This window comes from Psammomys obesus, unplaced genomic scaffold, assembly GCF_907164565.1.
Source record: "Psammomys obesus unplaced genomic scaffold, mPsaObe1.curated_primary_1811, whole genome shotgun sequence".
In the NCBI taxonomy this organism is placed as follows: Eukaryota; Metazoa; Chordata; class Mammalia; order Rodentia; family Muridae; genus Psammomys; species Psammomys obesus.
Genome location: NW_026591130.1, coordinates 1 through 23,714, shown reverse-complemented (window position 1 = coordinate 23,714; position 23,714 = coordinate 1). Strand labels below are relative to the sequence as shown.

At 45.2% G+C, this 23,714-nt stretch overlaps 1 protein-coding gene across 2 annotated transcripts; it reads right to left on the bottom strand.

Annotated features, from left to right (window-relative positions):
* Nucleotides 1–413: 413 nt before the first annotated feature.
* Nucleotides 414–21,437, bottom strand: Entpd4 (ectonucleoside triphosphate diphosphohydrolase 4). Of its 2 annotated transcripts, none has more exons than XM_055610028.1 (12): nt 21,309–21,437; nt 20,029–20,226; nt 18,904–19,109; nt 14,904–15,054; nt 14,200–14,303; nt 12,804–12,863; nt 12,418–12,572; nt 10,690–10,856; nt 8,714–9,038; nt 6,858–6,943; nt 5,929–6,090; nt 414–4,977 (listed from the first exon to the last, which is right to left on the bottom strand). In XM_055610028.1, exons 1-12 carry the CDS (start codon nt 21,314–21,316, stop codon nt 4,755–4,757), a joined length of 1,845 nt encoding a protein of 614 aa, XP_055466003.1. In that variant the 5' UTR covers nt 21,317–21,437; the 3' UTR covers nt 414–4,754. The 2 variants fall into 2 exon arrangements, with proteins under 2 accessions (XP_055466003.1, XP_055466004.1); XM_055610029.1 differs by having other exon boundaries at nt 12,442–12,572.
* Nucleotides 21,438–23,714: the final 2,277 nt, after the last annotated feature.

The window sequence follows — 23,714 nt, the reverse complement described above, 5'->3', positions numbered from 1 at the left end:
CCGCATGTCATGCTAGGAGTACAAGCCTTTGCCACAATGTCTGGCATTTTTTTTTTTTTCTTTTTTAATGGTTTCTGGAGTTCAAATTCAGGTCCTCAGGCCTGTGTGACAAGCACTTTACCAACTGAACTCTCTCTCCAGACCACAGGGGCCTTCTAAGTTGCTGTCTCAATTTGGCCATTACAGGCTTAGTACTGCATGTTGGTGAGCCTGGTTCCTTGTGAAGCACTGAGTTTCCGTGCTCTAGAACACGTTGCCTGCCGCACTCACAGTTGCTCCCTGCTGTATGTGCAACATAATAACAAAGTGTGTGTAGGTTATTCTGCTGAATTTCCACTCAAATTCAGCCAGTCATTCTAATGAGATTCAGAGAGAAGTCTATTTAAATCACAAGAAGACAAGCACACAAAGGCTTTGGTTCACTGGATGAGCGTTTATTTTCAGCATCCATCCATGTTCAAGTACGTGACAGAAGGCTGCCTAACCTGACTTAGGTTTCTTGCTGACACATGCTTCTCATAAGGAAGATTATCCCATGTAGACCTGGGCTAAAACTTGACAGTAGACATACAAATGTTTTCCAAAACAATAATTCTTACTTTGAAACAAAAACCCTGTTACCTAAAAAACAAAAACATTAGAAGGTGCTCCTTTAGTTTCGTAATTGCTAACCGTAAAAACGCCTCAGTCACACAACATTCTCCCAGGCTGGTCACATCAGTCATCACCTAGAGAAAAGTTTCTCAACCTGCGGGCCCCAACCCCCCACAGTGGGCACCTAAGACCATCTGCGTATCAGATATTTACATTATGATTCATAACAGCAGCAAAGTTACAGTTAGGAAGTACTGACAGAAATTATCTTATGGTGGGGGGGTCAGCGCAACACAAGGAACTGTATGAAAGGGCCACAGCACTAGGAGGGCTGAGAACCACTGACCTAGAGGGGAACTCAACACTGGAGAAGATGAAGCACTGAAATAAATGAGTAATTTACATGAAGGTAGTTTTGCTGCATTGCACATTATCACACAGGAGTAGAAAGCAGAAACGTGTCCTTTGGAAAGCTTGGCAAACACATTTGCTCTTTTTTGGTTTCTTGCTGACACATGCTCTCTCTCATAAGGAACACCATCCCACGTAGACTTGGATGAAAAGGAGTATCTGTTCAAGGTTGGCTACTCTGCAGTGTGCAGGGGTGGGGAACAGTGACCAGTGACCTACCTTAGGGAGGTCAGGCTGGGACCTATGATACCAGCCTTAAGCCATCATTGCCTATGCCTGAGGCAGAAGCACAGCTAGAGCTGGAGGTTTAAGGATGAGCAAAGCCTGGAGGATGCAGATCTGTGTTTGCCTTTTTCTATGAAGTTCCTAAATCTGAGAAGAAGCCAAGTGGTTTAAAATACAGCCACTGATATAAGCTGCATAAGTGTGCATTTACTGCTGGGCCTTTGAGCCAGGAGTCCATGCAGAATGTGTTCATTTGACAAAGCTTCCTAGCAACTTCCCAGGCCAGTGTCTTTCTACTTCGGACGTGCAGTTCGTGGGCTTCCGGGCCAGCTACTAGGTGACAGGAATCCTTATCCCAAAGCAGCTTTGTCCTTGGCTGTCCCTCACTCACGACTCAGCACAGTATGACCTTCTGCATGGTATTAAGCACCGTGAGGAGCTGCAGGCCACCTCTGAGCAGGGATTTCTCAGACTCAGAACCCCCTCAGTGCCACGTGGGCTTTCTAAAGAGATTTTTTTTGTGGTTCTTAAATTGGGGAAGCATAGGTTTCCTGATATGGAAAACAAACAAACAAAACGAACCTTGGAAGTAATCTACTGTAAAGACGTATCTAAGCAGATGTTTTAAGACCAACATGCGGTCACTTCCCATCTGGAGACTGGACAGTACACTTGCTGAGTTACAGTGCTGTGGTTTCCCTTGAGGAGCAGCTCATTCTCACAGGCTGAGTGCTGGTCTGAACCTGCAATATCCCCGGGGGCTTCTGTGTTAGAGGCTAGACCCCTGACTTGGTGTTAGGGGAGGCAGAGGAACTTTTAAGACAGGGCTTAAACAGGATGTTCTCAGATCACGAGTGATGTGTCCTTGAGGCAAGTGTGGGGCCTGGGCCCCCCCACCCCGACTCTTGACTAAGAAGCAGGTGGTTCTTTTCTAGTCCTTGCTCTTACCACAGTGTGCTGTCTCAACACTGGCCCAAAACAGGGCCAATGACCACAGGGAGACCTCTGAAGCCATGAGGGAAAATGTTTCTCTTTGTAAGTTGATTGTCTCAGGAATTAGTTATAGCAACAGAAAGCCAACATAGCAATAGTTAACAAAATTGTCTATACAGGGACATCTGTAACTATTTTAGATCAAACAAAACCATGCAGTCTCGGTTTTGGGTTTTTTTTTTTTTTTTTTTTTTTTTTTTTTTTTTTTTTTTTGGTGGTGGTGGTGGTTATGGGATCTGTGAAGCCCAGGCTGCCCTGAAATCTTTATCCTTCTGCCTCAGCATCCCCATGCTGGGATTACAAGTGTGACCCACTTTGCCCCCACCCCCCTACATAAAAAGACAATCCTTTTCTTTTTTGAGCTAGTGCTGGCCTGGAACTTCCTATGTAGTCCAGGCTGGCCTTGAACTCACAGACCTGCCTGTCCCTGCCTCCTAAGGGATTAACAGTGTGCACCATCAAGTCCAGCTAAAGCAATCCTTTCGAATGTTGAAAATAACGTTCTTAGCTTAAAAGCCTTCTAGATTTGCCATGGCGACTAGGTCTTGCTCCAGGAGCTATCGGAGAAACACAGGTAGCGTGGCCCTGGGAACCCTAGCTGGGGGGTAACTTTGGAAAGTAATGCTGGTCCTTGCAGGGATCCTGTTACAGGCTGAAAGGAGACCGACTGTTTCCACTCTGTCCCCAAGCTGCAAGAGCGTGGCCAGACCAGCACCCTCCGGTTAAAGCAGGGCAGGAGTCTTAGGGAAGTCAGGTTTCAGGAAATTCTTAAACTGGCTTTTCCTTGCTTTGATTTTAAAGGCAAATGCCCCCAAATCGAGGCATTTACAGATTTTAATTGCACAGATTATGAGGCCTCAGGGGTCTTACCACCTGGCAGTGGGAGAGGGGTACTGACTAAACTCTAGTAGACACTTCCTGTTTATCACCAAGCCCAGCTTGTTTACAGGGCAAACCCTTGCAGGAATTCAAGGGAAAGATGGCAGCATGGCGGCTGCTAGGATTCCAATGACTGGCTTACCTGCGGCAGCTGGTGGCCAAGGCTTCCGAAACCAACCCTCTTTACGGAGAGATTTACGGAATGTTTATCCCAGTGTACGTCCTCTGGAGCATGAGCCACACATGGGCTGCTCAGCACCATGCCCTTAACTCTCCACTAGTGTTTTTCATCTGGAATGGTCACTTCGAGGAGATGAGAAATTCGCATTCCTCTCATGAACGCCACATCTTTTCTCTAAAGGTAGAATCACCACTCTCATCTCTGAGTTGTGAATAAGCAGCTGAAGGTTCTCCAAGTACCCATTTGCTACCAACTACTTTCACTCAAGTGTTGCGGAGCTAGGAAATATGTGTACCACCACCACCACCACACCAAAACAAAGCCTTCTAAAAACACCCCCCGTGAACAGAAATCCTCAAATTTCTAAACTACATGAACACCATAAAAAACAAACAAAGGGACAAACAAATCTCCCACCAGTCCCACATGTCCTCCAGGTGTCCTTTTCAAGTTTCTGCTTCAAATGTCAAATTTGTTTTCAACATGTGCATTTATTTCTTATTCTAAATTCAGGCTCTTTCATGGTGTGGGCTTACAGTGGCATTGCCAACAACACCTGCAACCCCAGAGGTGACAACAAGAACTGTCAAGCAGTGTGTAGGGTGTTCTGAAGGAAAACACTGAAGAGATCTGAACAGCGTGGTGCCAACCGGAAGTGGACGGGACTGGAGCAGTCCAACAGCACAGCTCTATTCCCCAGAGGTGCTGGGGCGCCTGCGGGGGACACACCAGTCCTCAGACCATGAACCAGTGAACTCTGAAAACTTTCTGGCTTAAAAGCAAACAAAACAAATAAACACACAAAAACCCTAACGTTGCTGCAAGAGGGCAACGGAGCTTCTGAACACAGAAACAAGAATAGCTAATTTACAGGTCTGTGCTTCAGCTGTAGCAAGACAAGGCTCTCCTCAGTAGTTCTTAACACTCACGACTCTTCAGTATTACCTCCCTTGCCAACATTTTGTCAATTTTTGCTATGAATGACTAAATTCTCAAATCTTCAAAGAAAGCATAGATGGTGACAGACCCGAGCAGTAAACAAAATCAAACACCTCCTTCTAGGCTGGAGGTTTTTGGAGAGGAGAGAGAAGATCTAACTCACTTCTTGGTTCTAACCCAGGACCACTGGCCCCACCTACATTGATGGGAACTTGGCCTTTGTCCCTTGACACCCGTCCCCCACTATCCAAGTGCATATGCTGAAAATGCAGCATGTCCTAAAGAAAACCAAAAACCTTACTAATTTGCGGCAGATGCTACGCAGCACAAATTGAGTGAATTCCCTTTTTCCACTCTCCCATTTAAAGCTGTTTTCAAAATGGCAATACCTCTAGACAGTAGGGTTTACAATCAGTGGGTTTTGTCATAACAGAAAGGAAGGAGACAAACAAAACCATCCAAGCATACGAGAAACCCTGAGGCAAAAATGGCTTTTCCTGTAGCGTCTTCCTCAAGCCAATAGACACAGTTGTCACAAGGGCCCAGGGCCCTTCTGGGGGGAGGGCAGGCCTTCCTCCATCCACAGAGAGCCAGTGCGGGGCGCCCTGCGGTGGATGCGCCGCAGCCTCAGCAGGTAGAGAAGGATGGACAGAAGGACGACAAAGAAGCAGCCAGAGAACAGATAGTGGTTGTAGACAAAGGACACACCCCGCCAGTGTGCATGGCCAGCTCGGAACACCTCCTGCCGGATGTCTCTGCAGGCATGGAAACAAACAAACAGTGAGAAGACAGGCAGGGCCTGCTGTCCCTGGCTTTCCTACCTCTAAAACGGGGGGTGGTAGGCCCAAAGTGAGTTCCCTGCTGATGCTAATGCTGTTAAGACTAAGGCAATGGCATGTGAAATTATATCCGGAAGACCCTAGCGTTACAATTTCAGCAACAAAAATCTAATAAACATAAGGGCCAGGGTTTTGCTCTAACAAGGAAGTTAATGGCACAAACTCATTCAAGTGGAACTATGTATAATCAGTAACAGCTACTACATAGAATTTCTGGAGCTGACAAACTTAAAATATTAGATAAATATAGTTTTTAATGTGGGTCAGCTGAGCTAGGTCTGAGACCTTGAATGGAGAAGGCTCTATGTCTTTATGTGACCATCTGTGGCCTGGAATTTAGTATCTCCTTGGGACATGAATCTACATAGACAATGTCACAGTCTTAAATAACACCTCAATGTTAAGAACAATGATTGATGTTTTGCGACCCTTATGATAGCCAGTGCCTCAGCTGTCAGTCATCATCAAACTGAAGGAACAGACATGATGGTTCCGCTACCAGACATTACAAGTCAGTGTGCCTGTGTACTCCTATATCATAGATATGTGTACTACAACAGTGTCATAAATGCATTTCAGTACAGTGGTTTCTTCTGCAATCCTCGACACTGTACTATCCACTGACAGGGCCCAATGCCATAAGGGTCACCACTAAGCAGACTCTTGTGCAGGGGCTAGGGAGCACCAGACTGCTGTATTCTGAGGGACTGGCAGCTTGGGGGAAAAGGAAGCACTGGAGGAGGGAGGTGGTGAAGGCCCAAGTGCAGTCTGGCTGGCCCCACAGCTCTGACAACACGCCCACAAGTACGGTCACCAGGAGGCAGTGCAGGAAGCATCATTCGTGATTCTCCCAAGTTCATGGCCTACCTCAAGGGCAGAAAGCGGGTCCTGTAGAGGATGGCCCCCAGCGTCCACTGCACTTCCTTGTCATACACCTGCAAGGCTGTCTTCAGGTTTTTGTACGTGACAGGAAAGGAGAAGCCTCTGTGGAACACCTCGTACATCCAGGCTGATTTGAAACACTGATACCTACAACGCCGAGCACAGGTACAAGTCAGACAGGCGCCCTGTCAGGGCGCCCCGGCAGGGACTGCGCCCAGCCTGCAGCAGGCAGGCTCGGAGCAGGCAGTGCGTATGTGCTGCTAAGTGATTTATCTGGCCCGGGTCTTTGGCCCACACATAGAACAGTTCACCTGTCAAAACTGATCAGCCTGAAACAGTGTCACTTCATCGTTACTGTGCGACGCCACCTCCATATGCCGTCAGTACATCGTTTACTGAACAAACAGTGCCAAGTCCCAGCTCCTTTAGACCCCAGCCTCTTTGTGACAAAGTGAGAAGGCAGAAGGATCCTTTTTTAGCTGATCCTAAATGTTTATTAGGCTTTTTTTTTTTTTTTTTTTACAAAGTACTAGACTAAGTAAGTGATAAAAACAGCAATAAATAATAAGACCCAGCCATTATACTTGAGTGACTTAAACAAAAAGGAATTTTATAAACCAAATCAGAACAGCTTCAATTCACCAGAGGAGCAGCATCAGTGTTGGGGGGGGGGGGGGCAGGAGGGCCTGAGGGGACAGGAAGCCTGAAAGGGACAGCATCCCACACAACTCTGATGTTTGGCAGGACGTGAGCAAACAGATGAAATGGGAATTTCTGCAGCAAAGAACTTCAGAACTGAGCAGAAAACCAGCAATAAAAACTTGTCACATTTGAAGGAGACCAAGGATAGTAAAGGAGGACAGTAAATAAGGAGGGTCACCTGGCAGGTTAGGACTTGACTGTCCACTACTCACTTAAGTCGATGGAGGTCAGCGTGAGAGGCATACAGTCCTTGGTCAAAGCGCTCCCGCAAGATCGACCACTTTGTTGCACAGTAATCCTAAAAACAGTTTCACCCTAAATCAATCATCCCTTATTAAAGTTTACTAAAACCTCTTTCCTCCACTTACAATTGGTTTAGCAAGTTCATATTCGTAACAAGCAGAGAAAACATACAGCACAGCAAGTGTCTGTGCAGTCAACATGAGACCCAGGACTTGGTGAGTCCCTGGCAATCAGCAGACTCTGCTCTTTATCCGGAAATCCTGCCCACCAGCTGCCTCTTCAAACCTGTTTAGCTCTTCTCTGATGTCATGGCACCAGAATAAACTTTGGCAAAGTGAAACAGTATTTGACCTGTTCAAACTGAGTCCTTGTGTCTGGGGCAGACTAAGGACTGGGTGAGGATGGTGATGGAAATGTCATTCAGAGTCATGTTAACTGAGCGCTGTGACCTTCCAAAGGGCACCTGGCCTACCAACATGGCTCCTCTCCTCACCTCTCTACAAGATGAAAAGGCTGAGGTTTAGAGAACTGGTGTGACAGGGAGCACAAAGGAACGTGCTTGGCCTGCGGCAAGAGGAAGGGAAAACAGAATGAAGAAGCACATGAGAGAAGGCACACACACGGCCACGCTGCTTGCCATGCTGAGAGGACACTGAGCTGGTGGGAAGAAGGAGGGGCAGGCTAAGATCAGTGGAATTCAGCCTGTGAAACTGCTGAAGGTTTTAAACAGTACAGCAAGGCGACTGCATGAGATCTTCAGACAGAATACCCCTGGGACAGCATGCACAATGGACACCAGAGAGCCCAAACACAGAGGACAATGGCAATAAAACAGGAAGCAGGGATAGGCTTGAGAAATACTCATGAGAGAAACTGTCACTGATTACAGGGGGCCAGGGAAGGCAGCTGAAAGAGGGACAAAGAGAAGCAAAGGGTTGGGATTCGGCTCCATGAGACATCAGTTGCCTAGCATGTACAAGGCCAGGGATTCTCTAAACCCCAGCACTACAAACAAAATAATACAAGAGCCATGCCTGGAGGAAGGGGACTGGATGTTGGCGATGCTACCAACTAAGATGGCACAAGAGACACAGAAAGAGGGAAAACTGTGGATTTGTTTGGAATTATGAGGACTGGAGAGATGGTTCAGTGGTTAAGAGCACTGTCTGCTCTTCCAGAGGCCCTGAGTTCAATTCCTAACAACCACATGGTGGCTCACAACCATTTATACTGGGGTCTGATGCCTTCTTCTGGTATGAAGGTGTATGTACATGCAGTCAGAGTACTCGTATACATAAAATAAATAAATCTTACAAAAAAATAAAGAAAAGGAAAAAGGAATTATGAAACTCAGTGAGCTAAGATCAGAAACAGCATCAGCAGCCAGTGAACTGTGGCATGGGTAGGACAATCTGTGAATCCATGAGCTCGAAGGGGAATGGGCTGTGGCTGAAAGACAAGGGCCATCAAGGCTGATGACACATGACAGGGCAAACTTCTGACAAAGAGAAAGCAGAGGGAATGAGATCATAGGCATATCCTGGCTGCTATGGGGATGGGAGGCTGCTGAAAGGATTTTGAGATGTGACAATCAAAAGTCAAATACAATATACAAAAGATTGATTTGTATATTTCTGGTGACCAATGTGGCTATCAGAGCTTAGATTTTTTCCTATGACTACTTTCTACCCCGTGACAGAAGGGAAAGAACATGGCAATGGCATACTACAACCATCTTTCCCTCCAAGAATGATGGAGGCAGGACCTGTAGCCCATACTCTCTCCAAAACATGAATTTCCTTGGCATATTACCTTGGCAGCCTACCTTGGCAGCTTTAGTAAATTTAGCAGCATTGTAGTCTCCTCCCATTCTCAAGACATCCTCGGTGCAATAGTAGAATTCGGAGAATCCATAGAATTCACTGTTCTGGAAGTGGATTGCGGGCTGGTAGACTCCATTAAGGGAAGTCTGTGTCTCATTGGTTTTGTTCATGAAAGGCTGGAGGGTCTCTCGACACAGGTCGAAGTCTCCCGTTCCCCGAAGGTACAGGGTCTGCCCATTCTGCTGGATCTCGTCTTTAATGTCCAGAGGTAAGCAGGGGTCCAGGAATGGAGCATCGGGAGTCAGACCAGTCTGTTTACCCAGGAGCCTGTGACACAAAGAACCATTTACCATGAGACTTATGCTATACTGTGCTTTGGACAAGTGGCTGCAAGCCAGTGTTCTCCTAACACGGGTTCCACAGAACTGTGTGTAGGAACACAAAGGGTTCCAAACAAAATTAGGAAAACAGTCCTCCAACCCCTTGCAGAGCTCCGCAATCACATACACAGGCATGCTGAGTCCAGGGAAACAAGGAGAGGCAGGCCCGACTCTTCATTTGTTTCTCGAGTGTGTGCACGTGTATGTACCACAGCATGTGTTGTGCAGATCAGGGAACAACTTGCAGAAGGCGGTTGTCTCCTTCTACATGTGGGGCTCCAGGATTGAGGCCCCTTAAGTCGTCAGGCTTGAGCAGCAAGTGCCTTAAGCTATGGAGCCATCTCAAGGCCTGACCTGATGCTTTGATTACCATCAGTACATCAACTTGGTCTTTCTTTTAGGCCTTCATGGATGTGTTGAGGTTAAATTGGTCAGGGTTGGAGAGATGGTCCAGGGGTTAAGAGCATGGGTTACTCTTCCAGAAGACCTAAGTTTGAGTCCCAGCACTCACGTGGAGGCTTACAAACATCTGTAACACCAGTCCCAGGGGATCCAGTGCCCTCTTCTGGCCTTTACAGACATTGCTCGCATATGATGTACAGACATACTTGCAGGCAAAAACACACACAAAAATAACTAATAAAGTGTATGAAAAAGACTAAAGTGGCCAAGGGAATATACTATTACTTAGCTCTAAAATTAGCATTTCTCCTTAAAAACATTCTATCAGAACAAACAGAGCAGATGCAGGAAGAACAAGGTATCTTACATGCCCAAATTCCACTCTGATAATTCCAGACCATTTATCTGTTCTGATGGGCACATTTTAAGTAAGTAATTAGTATATAGTTAAACTTACTATTTTTTTTTAAAGACAGGGTACTCCTGTGTGGCCTGAAACCACATAGACCAGGCTGGCCTCAACATCACCCGGAGATCCACCTGCCTCTACCTCCCAAGTGGCAGGGTCAAAGGTGTGCACTGCCACATCCGGCTAAGCTTAAAAATTCAATACGACAGGAGTGATGTCCTTCTTTCACATGGTTTTCTAGCCCAGAATGTCACAGAAACTCATTTTTTAAGTTTTACTCATAAAAATATGGGGTTTTTTGGTTTTGTTTAGATTTGCTTTTTGAGATAGGGTCTTAATATGTAGGCCTCAAACTAATAATATAATGATTTATAGGCATAGACCATGATACCCAGTTTAAAAATATTTTAAAACCCTAAAATGATTTAAGATCTTTCCTTACACTTAACCTTTTTTAGTATGGTTCTCCTCTATCTGTGTCCAGTATCTCTAGAATATTCCTTCTTTGAGACTCTGAGATCAGGGCACCGGCTGGTGTGGTGCCAAAAGTGCTGTCATGGTCTGAGCTTTCCTCGGCCTTTGCAATCAGCCCCAGTGTCACCCAGAAACAACTGTAGTCAGAGTAAAGGTTTCCACTTTATTAGATGAAGTGAGAGAGAGAGAATGTGAGCATACACAATGGTGGGACAGGCAGCTGGTGCCAGGACCCTGAGGGCCGCTCCGCCCGTCCAGCACAGTGGCGGCCTGGATCTAGTTTTGATGAGGAGCAAGCTATGCCTTCAAGTACCTGTTTTTCTGTACCGTGCTGGCAAACAGTCTGTCTTCATATCTCTGTCGAGCAGCATTACCACCAAACCCAAGGAACGTGGCCACGTAGACTCGGTACACATGCTCAGTCTGGTGGACATCACAGCCCAGGTTGAATTCAGCTAACAGGTTTTTAGCTACTTCCTCCTGTAAGCACAAGGGTAACACATTTCAGTATTTTACAGCAATTTTAGCTCCAGTTAAAAAAGAAGGGTTCCAGAGCAGCAGATTCTGTCTCTCCACCTCCCAAGGATGCTCTGAGCCTCTTTCATAATTCAGTTATGCTGATTTTGACTAGGGGAACTGCAGCTGCACACGGGTAGTAGGACTTTCTGAAAAGGAGGTCAGTACTATAGTTCCTCCCCCTCTAACCCACAAATCTATTTATGGTTAACCCCTACTGTGGAAATAGACCCAAACATAGGTATGTCCTAATAAATAAAGACATCTTTATTAAAAACAAAACCAAAAAGAAATGGCAGCTGAGTACTCAACATTAAAGGAGGGTTAAAATAACGGCTGTAGAAGAATTTACCGAGGAACACACTGTGCACTGTAAATAAAAGGCACACAATCATACAAAAGGCAAAAACACAAAAGCCGCACTTTTGAAATGATAACAGTAATAAAAATAACGGAAAAAGAATTCATCAAAACACTAGCAAGGCTTTTTTTTTTTTTTTTTTTTTTATGATGGTGAGTCCAGGGGGAATTTTTAGTCTTCTGTTTGCCTTAAGCTTTCTCTGTAAGCATTTGTTACTTTACAGTGAAGAGAGAAAGCATGTGTGCCAGTCTCTAGAGGCATATTTGCAATGGGAAGTGGTTAACACAGGCTCAAATACTTGAATTTCCAAAGCACTTTTCCAAGGAGCTTAATAAAGACAGTGTAAGACCTCCTGAGCACACACTGGGGGCCTGAGTATTAAGCAGGCAGCAACCATTCAATGGCCCCATGCTGGAGGGGCTTTTGTTTGCAATTTCAGAAGAAACTGGCTCACAGAAGAGATAGGACTAGCATGAGGTCACACAGCTAGGAGGGACAGGGTGATGCTGCTAGCTAGGCTTGCTCTGCTCCATGTCCTAACTCTGAGTCACCACCTGGTACATGATCCCTACTTTGTGGGACAGCATGCTTTGGTGTCAATTTATATCTGGACAGAAACTTTAATGAGAGACATGGTAATTCTGGGACACGTGGAAATATTTCTGGTGTCCTCTTGGCAAGACACAGCCTGCTGAGGACCACAGACCCTGACTGACAGCACTGAAGTCATGGACAAAAGATGGAGTGAACCAGATGTGAAGTACTGAGACCAACCTCAATGTTTTCTGGAAAAGTTCAAAATTATAAAAAGACAAAAGTGATTCTCCTGATCATAACTTTAACACCTAATGCTATAAGCATTTTAAAAAAGCAACTAATGAGAAAATGTGAACAAAAGCTCAAGCATGCAACTGACATATACACCAGAGAAAAACTCCAAGAAGACAACTTCAGAAGACAAACCAGCTAGGCTCAATGTACAACCGTGACCGGCTTGGCTGAGGCCTGCCTCATTCTCCGGCCTCTTTCCTCCTGGGATGAGAAGGTGGAACCTCAGCAAGCAGAGTAAGGATGTGTTCAGACTCAGGAAACAAAACAAAAATGGATGGAGACATGTTAAATGAAAACTGAACCAAACAGAAGGCAATTTGTACAGATAATAACCTGCTGTGAGGAGGCAAAGCTTACAGTTTTGGGGACTTCGTACGCTATCTGAGTAGACACGCCTCCCATGTCAAGAATACCAGCTGTTCTTTTCCGAACGATGGCCTCACTGCTCTCACTACCAGGAATGTTGACTTCCACAACCGCTTCATCATCTGGAGAAAGAAGTGTGCACTCAGCAGATGCCTTATGAGGCATCTCTGCTTTGAAAAGCACCCCATCCACTCCTCCCGATGAACCCCACTGTAGTTTAGACAGCAGCTCTGCTTGCCCAAACCCGCATACTCAGCTATCTCAGAACACTTAGCTCCTTCTCTGCCCTTGGGATGAACATAAATTCTGGTTGTAACTCCCAAGTAGAATGCTAGTAGGAATGTGGCACTTACCCTCTTCAATATGCTCAAACCGCCCGAGGACAAAATTAATGCCGATCCAAGCAAATACACCTAGACATTTCAGAGCAAAATTAGGAAAAATCAAGTCTGACTCTGATCAATTTGGTCTCTGTAAGCTTTTCACTTGTTTTAACTCCTGACAGCCTGAGACAGAATCACCAAATAACACATTTCTTCTGATGTTTTGTCTTCTCCCAGTGGTTTTACAAGAACTCTCAATTTTAAAGCTTATACTTTATATCAGGTGTGTTGAAAATGTAAACTCTGCAGGGATTCCATACTAACTTTCTCTCATCTTTCCTGTATCTTTGTCACCCAGACAGCTGCCAGGTCTCAGTCTATACCTGTCAGCATTCTCTATGGCTCATTCTTACCCATCTCCACTGCCACCTTGATTTGTGTCATTATGTGGTGGAGGTGACAAGCTCCTCAATCTCCCATGGCAACCTCCTCTGAACTATTCTGCTAGGCTGGTCCATAAAACAAAGTTCAAAGAAACAGGCTGCTAAGTCAAGATGTATCCAGCTTTCAACATCACCACCACTTTTCCACAGGGCCATGATCGGCCGAGTAAAAACCTATGTTGGTCCACTGTGTCATCCCTTCCCACCTGCAGTAACAGTGATCATTTCTTCTGCTTGGACCATGCTTCCTCCACCTACAAAGAACTGCCCTTACTCTCTTCTCAAAGGTTCCACTTAGAACCAGTCCTAGCTGGACAGAGGAAGGGAGAGAGGCCTTTCTCTTTCACAGTTTCAGGGTATTTTTTCTGTATCTTCCTTCGGGCACCAAAAGTGACCTCTTATAATTCTGAGAGCCATATTTGTCTATAAGGATTTCCTGGCTGATCTGCCCATCTCTGCATTTCCCAGTGTCTTTCCATAGGGAACAGCTGGTGCCTTTCCATAGGAACACCTGCTGGAGTGGTGAGTGACGTCGGAATAGATACTGCATGTCTAGGTCTCTGCTACCGTACTTGTGGGTCTCTGCTTCTAGCAAATCATTTCACTGACTATTAAATAATTTCAAGTGAAATAATTTCTCTGAAACAGAACTTATATTTTCTCAGTTCACCAAAGGCAAGAATTCTTCCTTGCTAGAAGTCAGTCAGAGGTTCATGGCCCAGAAAGCTCTATCAGGTAGGCAAGAAACACAGACTTCCTCCATCAGTCTCTTCAAAATACATCCCCTACATGTGGTAATCACAGATTAGTTATGTTTAACAGTTAGGGTTGTAAAATAAAGACTTGCCATATAAAAAAACTAATTTAGTATTTTAAGAGTATCTCAAGGCTACGGTTTCCAGTGATTGTATATAATGCATGGTGGGGAAGGAGCCTCTGAAGGAGCAGCTTCAGACACTTGAAACTGAAGGTCTAATACCAACCTTCTTGTTTTCCTGAGATGACTTCAGCATGGGAGTCAGAAAACAGGAAGTCAAAGTGCACAGGGATATCAGTCAGGAGGTCCTCCAGAATTGCTTTCTGCTGGCTTTAATGCAATCCAAAATTTAGTCAAAATCATAGCCTCGATTTTTTTTTTTTGTTTTGAAAACAAAAACAAAAAAAAACCCTGGTTCATTATGTCCTACATGAAATAGTTAACTGCAAAACAAAAGCAAGTCATTGAAAAGATTGCTTATCTCAGGAATGTTCTTTCCAGATGAAAAAGTTATGATCACGTGATTTCTGGCTCAGTGGGAGGAATGCTTGTCCATCCAGCAGGGACCAAGCCCTGAGCTCCATCCATGGCACTGTATAAACTGGGTGTGGGAGTGTAAGTCCACAGTCCCAGCACTAAGAAGGCGGGAGGCAGAGGGATCAGAAACCTAAGGTCAAGCTCAGCTACATATTTATAGTTGGAGGCCAACTTGGGATATAAGACTCTTCACTGGGCCCCTAGCAAAGTTAACCTTATACTTTATAGTCACAAATAAGTAGATTAAAAGCTTTTTGGTGAGGTCTGTCTAGAAGAATGGCTCTGGGACTAGTTCAAACTCAAGAAAGGATTTTCAGTGCTGTGATGATGATAGTGACAATGAGCAGGAAGCCACCCCTCCCAAGCACCACGCTTTAGGCTGTGGAAGATCACCTTTCAGGAAGGACCCTCATTCCAGCTGTGCAGAGAATGTAAAGAGGAGTCTCTTTGTGTTTTGCCCGTGGCACGTGTTCTGCAGCAAAGCTCAAAAGCGGAGAAATGTAATCACTGACTTTTTCTGGAGAGGTAGCAAACTCTGAGATGCCTGCAGAAACAGACAGTGAGTTAGTAGGGACACAGTGGAGCGAAGAGGAAATGTCTTTAGTGTGCCGAATCTGGGAGAAATTCAGGCTTCACGCTGTACTCTCCTAGTTCTGCCTATTCCTCTGCTCCTACACACTCTGCTGTGGCATGAAGGGCTCCGTTCCATGCCTTCCTCTCTGTCATCAGGGTATTGATCCAATTGAGTATCTACCGTGTCCCACACAGGAGCACATTCTTGCCCTTGAGAAACGTGCCCCTCTCTTCTCAGGCCTTCAGATCGTAGTGCTCTTTCCCAACCTTCAGATTAGTTCAAGGTGACTGTCTAATGCACATCGTCACCGCCTGTCCTCACGGACACCCCCAACATGACATGCATTCTACAACTGGCACTACAGATCTGTTTTTGCTGCTTGTTCCCTACCCCAGTGCCCAGGCTGGCATCCTGGGTAAAGTCCCTCACATGCACAGTGCAGAGTGCCTTCTGCCTTCACTGACCACTTCTCTTCTTGTTTCTTTGAACACCACCATCTGCTGCTGGCCTACTGTAACTCACTACCTTCCAGTCTCTACCAGTTCCTTCATCCTTTACCCCAAGGATGGTATTTTCTTAGTTTTAAACCCTTCTATGGCTCCTCTAACCAAGCCAGACAAACTCAGCTCAGAGATACACAGCTACTCACACAATGGCCCATCTTTATCTCCCCTCACCTTAAAGCACTGAACTAGCTACTTCTGCAGTGCTTCCTGCTCTGGCCTACGAAATTCTGAGTCTCCTGCAGGAGCCTTCTCTTCCCTACCTCCTTTACCCAGTCAACTTCTGCATGCCCAGTCAGCTCCATTTTCCACAGAAATCTCCCCAGCTGAGCCCTAAGGGGGCCTAGCTCTCCTTACAGCCTGTGCCCACCCCACTGCTGGCTATCTGTTCATCACACCACACTGTTTACTTATTTGTCTCACTACAACTGGTCAAGGGCACATATATGTCCCGTTCAGTTCATGTCCCAGCACTTAACAGTGCCTGGCAAGTAGAGGTACTCAGAAACATCTGTTCAATATTTATTATTAGAAGTGAATGGGACAGCTCAGCAGTTAAGGCACTGGCTGCTCTTGCAGAGGACACAGGTTTGGTTCCCAGCACTTCACGTGGCTCTCAGCCACAGTTCTAGGAGCTCCAATGCCCTCTTCTGATCTCCCTAAGCACTCACATACATATGGTGCACATACACACACTCAGGCACACACACAATAAATAAATACATCTTTTTAAACAGTAAATGAATATTTACAGCTGTCATTGTGGAATACAGCCTACAATATTGTGGAGGCTGAGACCCAGAAAGTATGTGAAAGGAAAGAGCAGAAAATGGAGTTAAAGGCAAAACTCTTGACTATGCATACAAAGCTATTTCAGTGGAAAACCAAATCCCAGGCTAACCAGAATCTATTTTTAATATGCTTAGAACCTTGCTTATATTAACACTGGGAGACTAAGAGTCACGACAGAAAACTGCTATAAAAAGGGACACTGATTTCCATCTGGGTAAGAACAGCACTAAGCCAAATCTAACTGAGATTCTAGTGTCCACCTCAGTGAGGCTGCTTCACTCAGCTGAGAATGTCGAAGCCAGCTGTGACTTGGATCCTGGCATACATCTCTGTCGGAGGTTGGTCTGATGCATGTTAATGACCCTCAAGATCTGGTTACACCTATCCTTGTTTTGTAACCCTGCCTAAGACATACTTGATTGGTTGATTAAATGGCCTATACCTGGGCAGGGCAGAATGGGGTAGGTGTGGCTAAGGTTGGGGGGGTGGCTGAATTCAGAGAGAATCACGGGAATCATACAGACCAGACAGACAGGAAGAGAGGAAGGAGGACACTATGATGGGTTAGGTGGAGAAGGAACCACATGGGCGAGAATGAAGGACTCTGAGGATGGCATGGATGGAGAATGCAAGAAAGTATAAGATTATGGACAGAAGATAGTTCAGATGAGGATGATCAAGGCAGATGACATTGGATGGGGGCTGACAGGTGAATGGTAAGGTAGAAATATCTGCCTGGCCCAAGGTAAATAAGGCAATTAATTATAAATCTAACAGGTGCCTGTATCTTATTATTTGCGATAGCGGGTTAAACAATACCGCCATGATAATCTTAGGGCTAATGATAAACATTATATAACCCAACACTCTTTTTTTTTTTTAATTTACTACAACACACTCCATAAGGACTTGCGTTCACCCCACTCCATGGAGGTGTCCAGCAAGTGCTGGAAGCTGTCACATGAGGCTGTGGAAAGGCAAAGTGTTTTAGTGAGCCTTAGTTCTGAGGCTCCTGTTACAGCTTTATATGAGTAACATTATGTTAATCTTGAAGCTACTTCTAGATTTAGTGTACATACAATTTTAAGAGACAGAAGAATGGAAAATGAAAAGTTACTACTAAATATTAAAATCTTTGTTTATGGAAATCCACCGATGTTATTTACACTTCTCAGAAAGAGGTTATTCCTTATCAATATTCCATTTTAAACTTTTTATGTCACATTATAATTTATCTGTATTTTGGGGGTATAACATGATGGTCGACACATGAACAAAATGTAAAACAATCAAAGGGAGCAACTAGCATGCCCATCTCTTTGAACACTTGCCATTTCTCTGTGTCTCTCTAACATTTGAAGGGATAAACTCACTGGAGAGTAATATTTTAGCACTCCCGTACTTGTGAGAGAGAAGATAAAAGTTCAGTATTTCTGTTATGCTCTGTAGCCTACTGTCTTAAATCAGAGCTTATTGAGAATTAGGCACGGCAAGCTCATTTTGAAATTCCCCATTCCCAATGCTTCTGAGAGGGTAGCAACCACAGACAAGAGACAGAGTTCCTGAGAAGGTGCGAGCCTGCTGCTTAAGCTACTTAATGAGGAAGCCAAGGCTTGATTTCACACTTCACACTCGCTTAGAAGTGAAACGGCCCTGTCTTTAGAAACTGAGGGCATGGTTTTTTGAGGCAGGGTTTCTCTGTGTAGCCCTGGCTGTCCTGGAACTCACTCTGTAGACCAGGCTGGCTGCGAACTTAGAGATCCACCTGAGTGCTGGGATTAAAGGTGTGCGCCACTACCTCGCTGTTACATTCACTCTTTTCAAGTCCCAAGGCTGCCCTTATAAATAATAAAAAACAAATCTGGGCAAGTGGAGTCTAGTGACCTGAGGCAGAAGAATTATACGATGAAGGTCAACCTGGGTGTCTTAGTAAAATACTGTCTCAAAAACAAAGAGTGCTGGGGATACAACTTGGTGGTAGAGCATTGTCTAACAAATGTGACTCCTAGGGTCAGTACTAGCACCACAAAAGAGAAAAGGGCACGGGAGAGAGGGAAGGATAGAGACAGGAAAGAGAAGGAAAAGAGAGGAAGATAGGTATCTGGGCAGTGATTTTGTAAAAAACTAATATACATCAATATTTAAACAAATAATACGTTAATATTTAAAGTACAGATTTTCAAGTTATCTGAAAATGTCTGTCTTTAAGGAAGAGCTACCAAATAAGAAAACAAAACAAAATCGTCATGGCAGTGTTAAATAGCATGTAAGCAGACATCATGGGGCTACCATCATGATGGCCACAGGTGACCAAAAAAATAGGCTGTGGGTGTTTGATCAAGATGTTGGTCACATATACAAAACAGAGAAAGAAGGAAACGGAAAGTGAAATGAAGTCAGCTGTTAGGCCCTGCCTTGAACTGGGAAGCAGGGTTAGGTAGTGCTGAGTGAGAGGAAGTGAGAGGTATCATACAATACTGGAGCCCAGAACATGGTTCCAGTCCTCAGCCTTCTTATCTCATACCGGGTTTAATTTTCATCACCACTGGCTTTCGGTTCTTGTCTCTCATCTGTCTGATGTCCAGCAGGTCATGAGGATTGCCGTTGTGCCGAGGCCAGCAATAGACAAATATCCGAGACCCACTACTGCCGCAGTCCACCACAATGCCATAGTTCACATTGGGGTTGTTGGTGTCCGTAGCCTCAACGTCTGTGACTCGGGCCAAGTACCTTGTTTAGAAACACATGGGTTATTTAAACACAGCACCATTGTGCTCTAACAGGAAAGGCTCACCACAGATGCACTGTATCAGTGACCTCCATGATGTGTGATGATCTCTCTCTGGCTTTCCCTCCATGGCCACATGATGAGTCAAAAGAAGGCCAAACAAATGCTGCCCAGAGGGAACCTCTAACTCTGGTACCTGCTCATTTCTCCTGAACATACCCCACAAAGAGAAAACAGTATCCAAGTTCATTCTCAGAACCTAGCTTAAAACAGACAGAAGGGGCTCCTGATTGTGTGACTATGCCAGGGCCTCTGACGACACAGGACCAGGCACTTCTACAGTCTAATTTATTAGTCAGCACAGGGTCTGGTTTCTACAGCCTCATGTTCCTCATGTGCCATTTCAGAGTTGACTGTTCCTCCCCTCTGAGGCTCATCTGCTGTGAGTCTCACCATGTGGGCAGTACCGCCCTCTGGGGAGTGATCAGGTCTGGAGAAAGGAGACACAGAGCTGCCCTACCCTTCCCATGTGAGAACAGGACACAGCCCTCCAGATACAAACTTTGCTGTACTTGCTCTTGGGCTTCCCAGCCTCTAGACCAGTTGTTCTCAACTTCTCTAAAGTTGGGACCCTTTAATATAGCTCCTCATGTGGTGGTGAGCATAAAGTTATTTCATTGCTACTCATAACTGGAATTTTGCCACGGTTATCAATCATAATGTAAATATCTGTGTTTTCCACTGGTCTGAGGCAACCCCAGTGAAAAGGTCACAAAGGGATTGTGACCCACAGGTTGAGAACTGCTGCTCTAGAGCTGTGAGAAATACAACTCTATGAGCCTATGGAAGCCACATAGTGTTCTGTTACAGCAGCTGGAACACAGTCAGCCAGAGGTATGACACAAAGTCTGTGTCTCTTACCTTTGAAATTTCTTGTCCCTCGACAGCCACCCATACTTGCTGCGGATTATGACAACAGAAAAGTATAAAAGGGAGACAGCTGCAGCCAGGATGCTAATGACAATGATTTGTCGTAAGTTGGTGTTCAGAATTCGAGGACAGCCCACTGGAGAGATGCTAAAATGCCAAGAAGCAGGAAAGAGACAGGAAATGCCAATCCTGAAATTCCAAAGAAGCAGATTTTAAGGCAACATGGTTGGAGGAGACCTGGTCTCACCTGAACAGATGTTCAGCATGGGCTCCCCTGCTTCCTGTCTGCTCTGCCTGCACTTAGTATGCTCCAGGTTGATGCTTGGCTATGGAGCACATTATTATAAAATGCCATAAGGAGAAAGACTCCCTGCTAGTTATAATATTCCTCCATTTCCCCCCTTTCTTGGGAGTATTACAAAAACATCCTGCCTTTTTTCAAATCCCAGTTCATAAGTTTAGTCAGATAAACACATAAATCTATAATGAAATCCAGTTAAAGGATGATGACACCAAAGGGAGACTGAGGATACAGAAAAGGCATGCTGTAAGCTACTCCATAAATGCCAGCAGCCTAATGGACTAAACACTGTGCATTAATGAGTCAGGCTTAGGACGAGTGAGATTTTCTTAACATGCAATTCTAAAGTAAATTTCTCCCCGATGACTTAGTAATGGGAAAAACAGTATTTACATAATGAAGTCAATAAGGGAACTCTGATAAGTCCCATGATTTTAGAAAGATTCCTTTGAGATATGTTTTACAAACAGAAAGGGTTTCAATTTATGCCACGAAAGAGAAGCAAACTGTAGAGCAGGCACGACCTTTAGGGTAAATTTTTTATTATTTCATAGTTTCTGTCTTTTTTCTTTTGAAGATTTCTTCATGGACTAAAACCCCTCACTGAAGGCTATCCTGTCAACTCGCTGGAAACTTCCACTCAGTTTCCCTTCATAGAGTTCTGAGGACACTCCATGGCATGTGTCTTCTGCTTCGGAACTCCAGAGGCCCTCGACAGCCATCCTGTACTAATGTTAATCTAAAGATGCAGGCCTAAACTACAACTCACACCGACCTCTGTAGAGCTCACCTGTCTACTTTCTTTTTGTGCAAAGTGCCCCTCTAGGCTCTGTAGAAACAATGGTTTTAGTCTACTATAACATAACTTCGAATACTTCTCTCTTGGGATTTAGATTTTCTCTCTTAAGACCCGTTTCTTCAGCATCAGAACCTCAGGACTTACAGGCTAGTGATGAAGCCCACCACTCACCTCCCCATACTGAAAGGCCAAGGTCCAGGCAATGTTGTGGAAGTCAGTTCTTGTCATCCACGATGACAGAATCAGAGCTGGGATCTTCATGGAGTCAGAGCCCCTCTGGTTCAGGGTGAGAAAAATCAGGAACAGTGCAATCAAATAAAATGTCTATAGTTCTACCAAGTACATGCTTAAACTCGGCCATACAATCTGACTGCAATCCCTATGTGGAGATTACTAGGTTACCGCCAGCATGCTTGCACATCAATTTCATGCTGCTAGAAATCCAGGCCTCAGTCAAGAGATGATAAGAGCCTGGCACAATTATTAGAAGCACTACTGTAACCTCAACATTTCAGGGCATGAAATTATTATAGCACTGAGATGTTAAAGATCTGGGGTGGGGGGAGTTAAGCAGGATTAACTCAATGGGAATCAGAAGCATGTGTTCATTTGCTTTAATGGACAAAATGGACGAAGTACCATGCAAAGCGTCCTGTCCTCAGATGGTGCTCCATTCCTGTCACCATTCTCACTTTTCCTTCAGGCCCCAGCCCTCCTATCACAAAGCCAGGGACTCCTTCCAAGCTGCTGGAGCCCGACAGATACAATCCCTCACACCCTCAATAATCTCACAGCCTGGTCAGCTTCACAACTCTGCAGTCCTGCTGGGGATCCTCGGCTCTGCAGGACCAAACTTGGTAGGACTAAAGCTGTCTGTGCTCGAGTCCCCCAAAATTCTGCCTAGACTCCATTCTCTCCACAATTTAATTGCTCCTGCTCTGACTCCACTCCCTCTTAATGCTTCTAGCTCAGCCTCATAGCTACAGCACTTATCAAATAACTTGTCTCTTCAACGCAACTCCTCTGAGTCATGCAACGTCTAGTCTACCCTCAATCCCTATATCTCCATCTGGATGCTGTGAGCTACTGTGAGCCACATTTTTAAAGGCACTCCCCATGCTATTTAATCCCAACCACTCCTCTACTTTGTCCTGATTCTCATTCCAAGCTACTCAAATTCCCTGTCTTGTCATCTTTCCTATCCAACTTCTTAGAATCCTTCCCTGAACTCCTGCTTACCTAAAACCTGTCCCTTTCACTTACCACTGTTCCAGGATCTGCTCGGCTCTTAACCTCTTATCTGCACTGCCTTCTCCCTGAAGCTCCACCCGAGGACTCCCTAGTGCTTTCCCAACACCACAGGCACAGATTCTTTCCCTGAGGCTGACACACCCAGAACTCAGATCACATCAAGTCAGGACTCAAAATCTCCCAGTTTGCCCATGCTCTTCAAACAAATACTGAAGTCTTCCGGCGATCTCCAGCTTTGCAGGCTCTGGCCAACTGCTTTGTTCTGACCTCACAGGCTGCTCTTTCTCCAGCACTCCAGCTGTGCTGGCAATCCCTACCAGGTTTCAGAAGTCAGTCACTCTGTTCTGTGGCCTCACTACTCCCTCTGCTTTGGAGCAACATTTACAGTTTATCACCTGATCTCCCTCAGGTCTTTACTCAATGTCACCTTTTCAGGGATCAGTAAGTACACATATTACTTTCCATCCAGCTCTAATCCTTAATGCTTTCTCCTTTTACTTCTTTTTTATTTGTTTGTTTATTTGTTTTGAGAAAGGGTCTCTGTTATATTGTGCAGGCAATTCAACTGGTCTGTCCTCAGGGGCCTTGAGGGTTCTGACTGCATTCTGTCACCACCTGTGTCCTATGTCATCACCAGGTGCTTCAGATATAACCCATCTGCCATTCCCACCCTTCCTCTCCCTCCCCCTTCCTCTCTCTCTCTCTCTGCTTCAGCCTCTCTGATTTTTCTCTCTGGGAGGAGGGGGCACATGCTCCTCTTTCTCCTCTCCCTTTCCCTCCGCCAAATCAATCTCCTTCTGTTGACAGCATGGCATTTTAAAATCTATCCTAACAGTCTCTCTACATAGCCCTGGTCATCCTGGAATTCACTATGTAGATCAGACTGCCCTTGGACTCAGAGATCCACCTACCTCTGGGATTAAGGGTGTGTGCCAGCACACCTGGCTTAGCAGTTACCTTTTTATTAAACACACACAGGGGTGCTTACAGCGCTTGGGCTGCACTCTAAATGCTCACTCTAAATGGTCTTCCTTTCTCCCAGATCCCCTGTGGGCTGGGAATGCTACTGTGATGTTTTACGGGGAGGCAGAGAGGCGGGACTGGCATTCACGTGCATGGCTCACACAGTCACCCCATCTTCTAACACACTGTGCAGGTGGTGTCTTCATTTCTTGTCTCTAGAATGTATGCTACATGGGACCCTTAGCTGACTACTGCATTCAAACCACCCTGGAAAAGGTCCTGACAAGGTGGCAAGGGTCAGAGTTTGGGGAAGGGAAAAAAACCTAAGAACCTCTACATTAGATTTATCTTTTCAAATCACAC

Bases quoted from the DNA above. Each gene is read 5' to 3' on its own strand.
- Entpd4 (XM_055610028.1), bottom strand. The intron at 14,304-14,903 runs GTGATCTTCCAC...ATTGCATTAAAG, and splicing joins ATGAGGGTCCTTCCTGAAAG to CCAGCAGAAAGCAATTCTGG. The intron at 10,857-12,417 runs GTTATTATCTGT...TTGTGCTTACAG, and splicing joins GCTTTGCCTCCTCACAGCAG to GAGGAAGTAGCTAAAAACCT.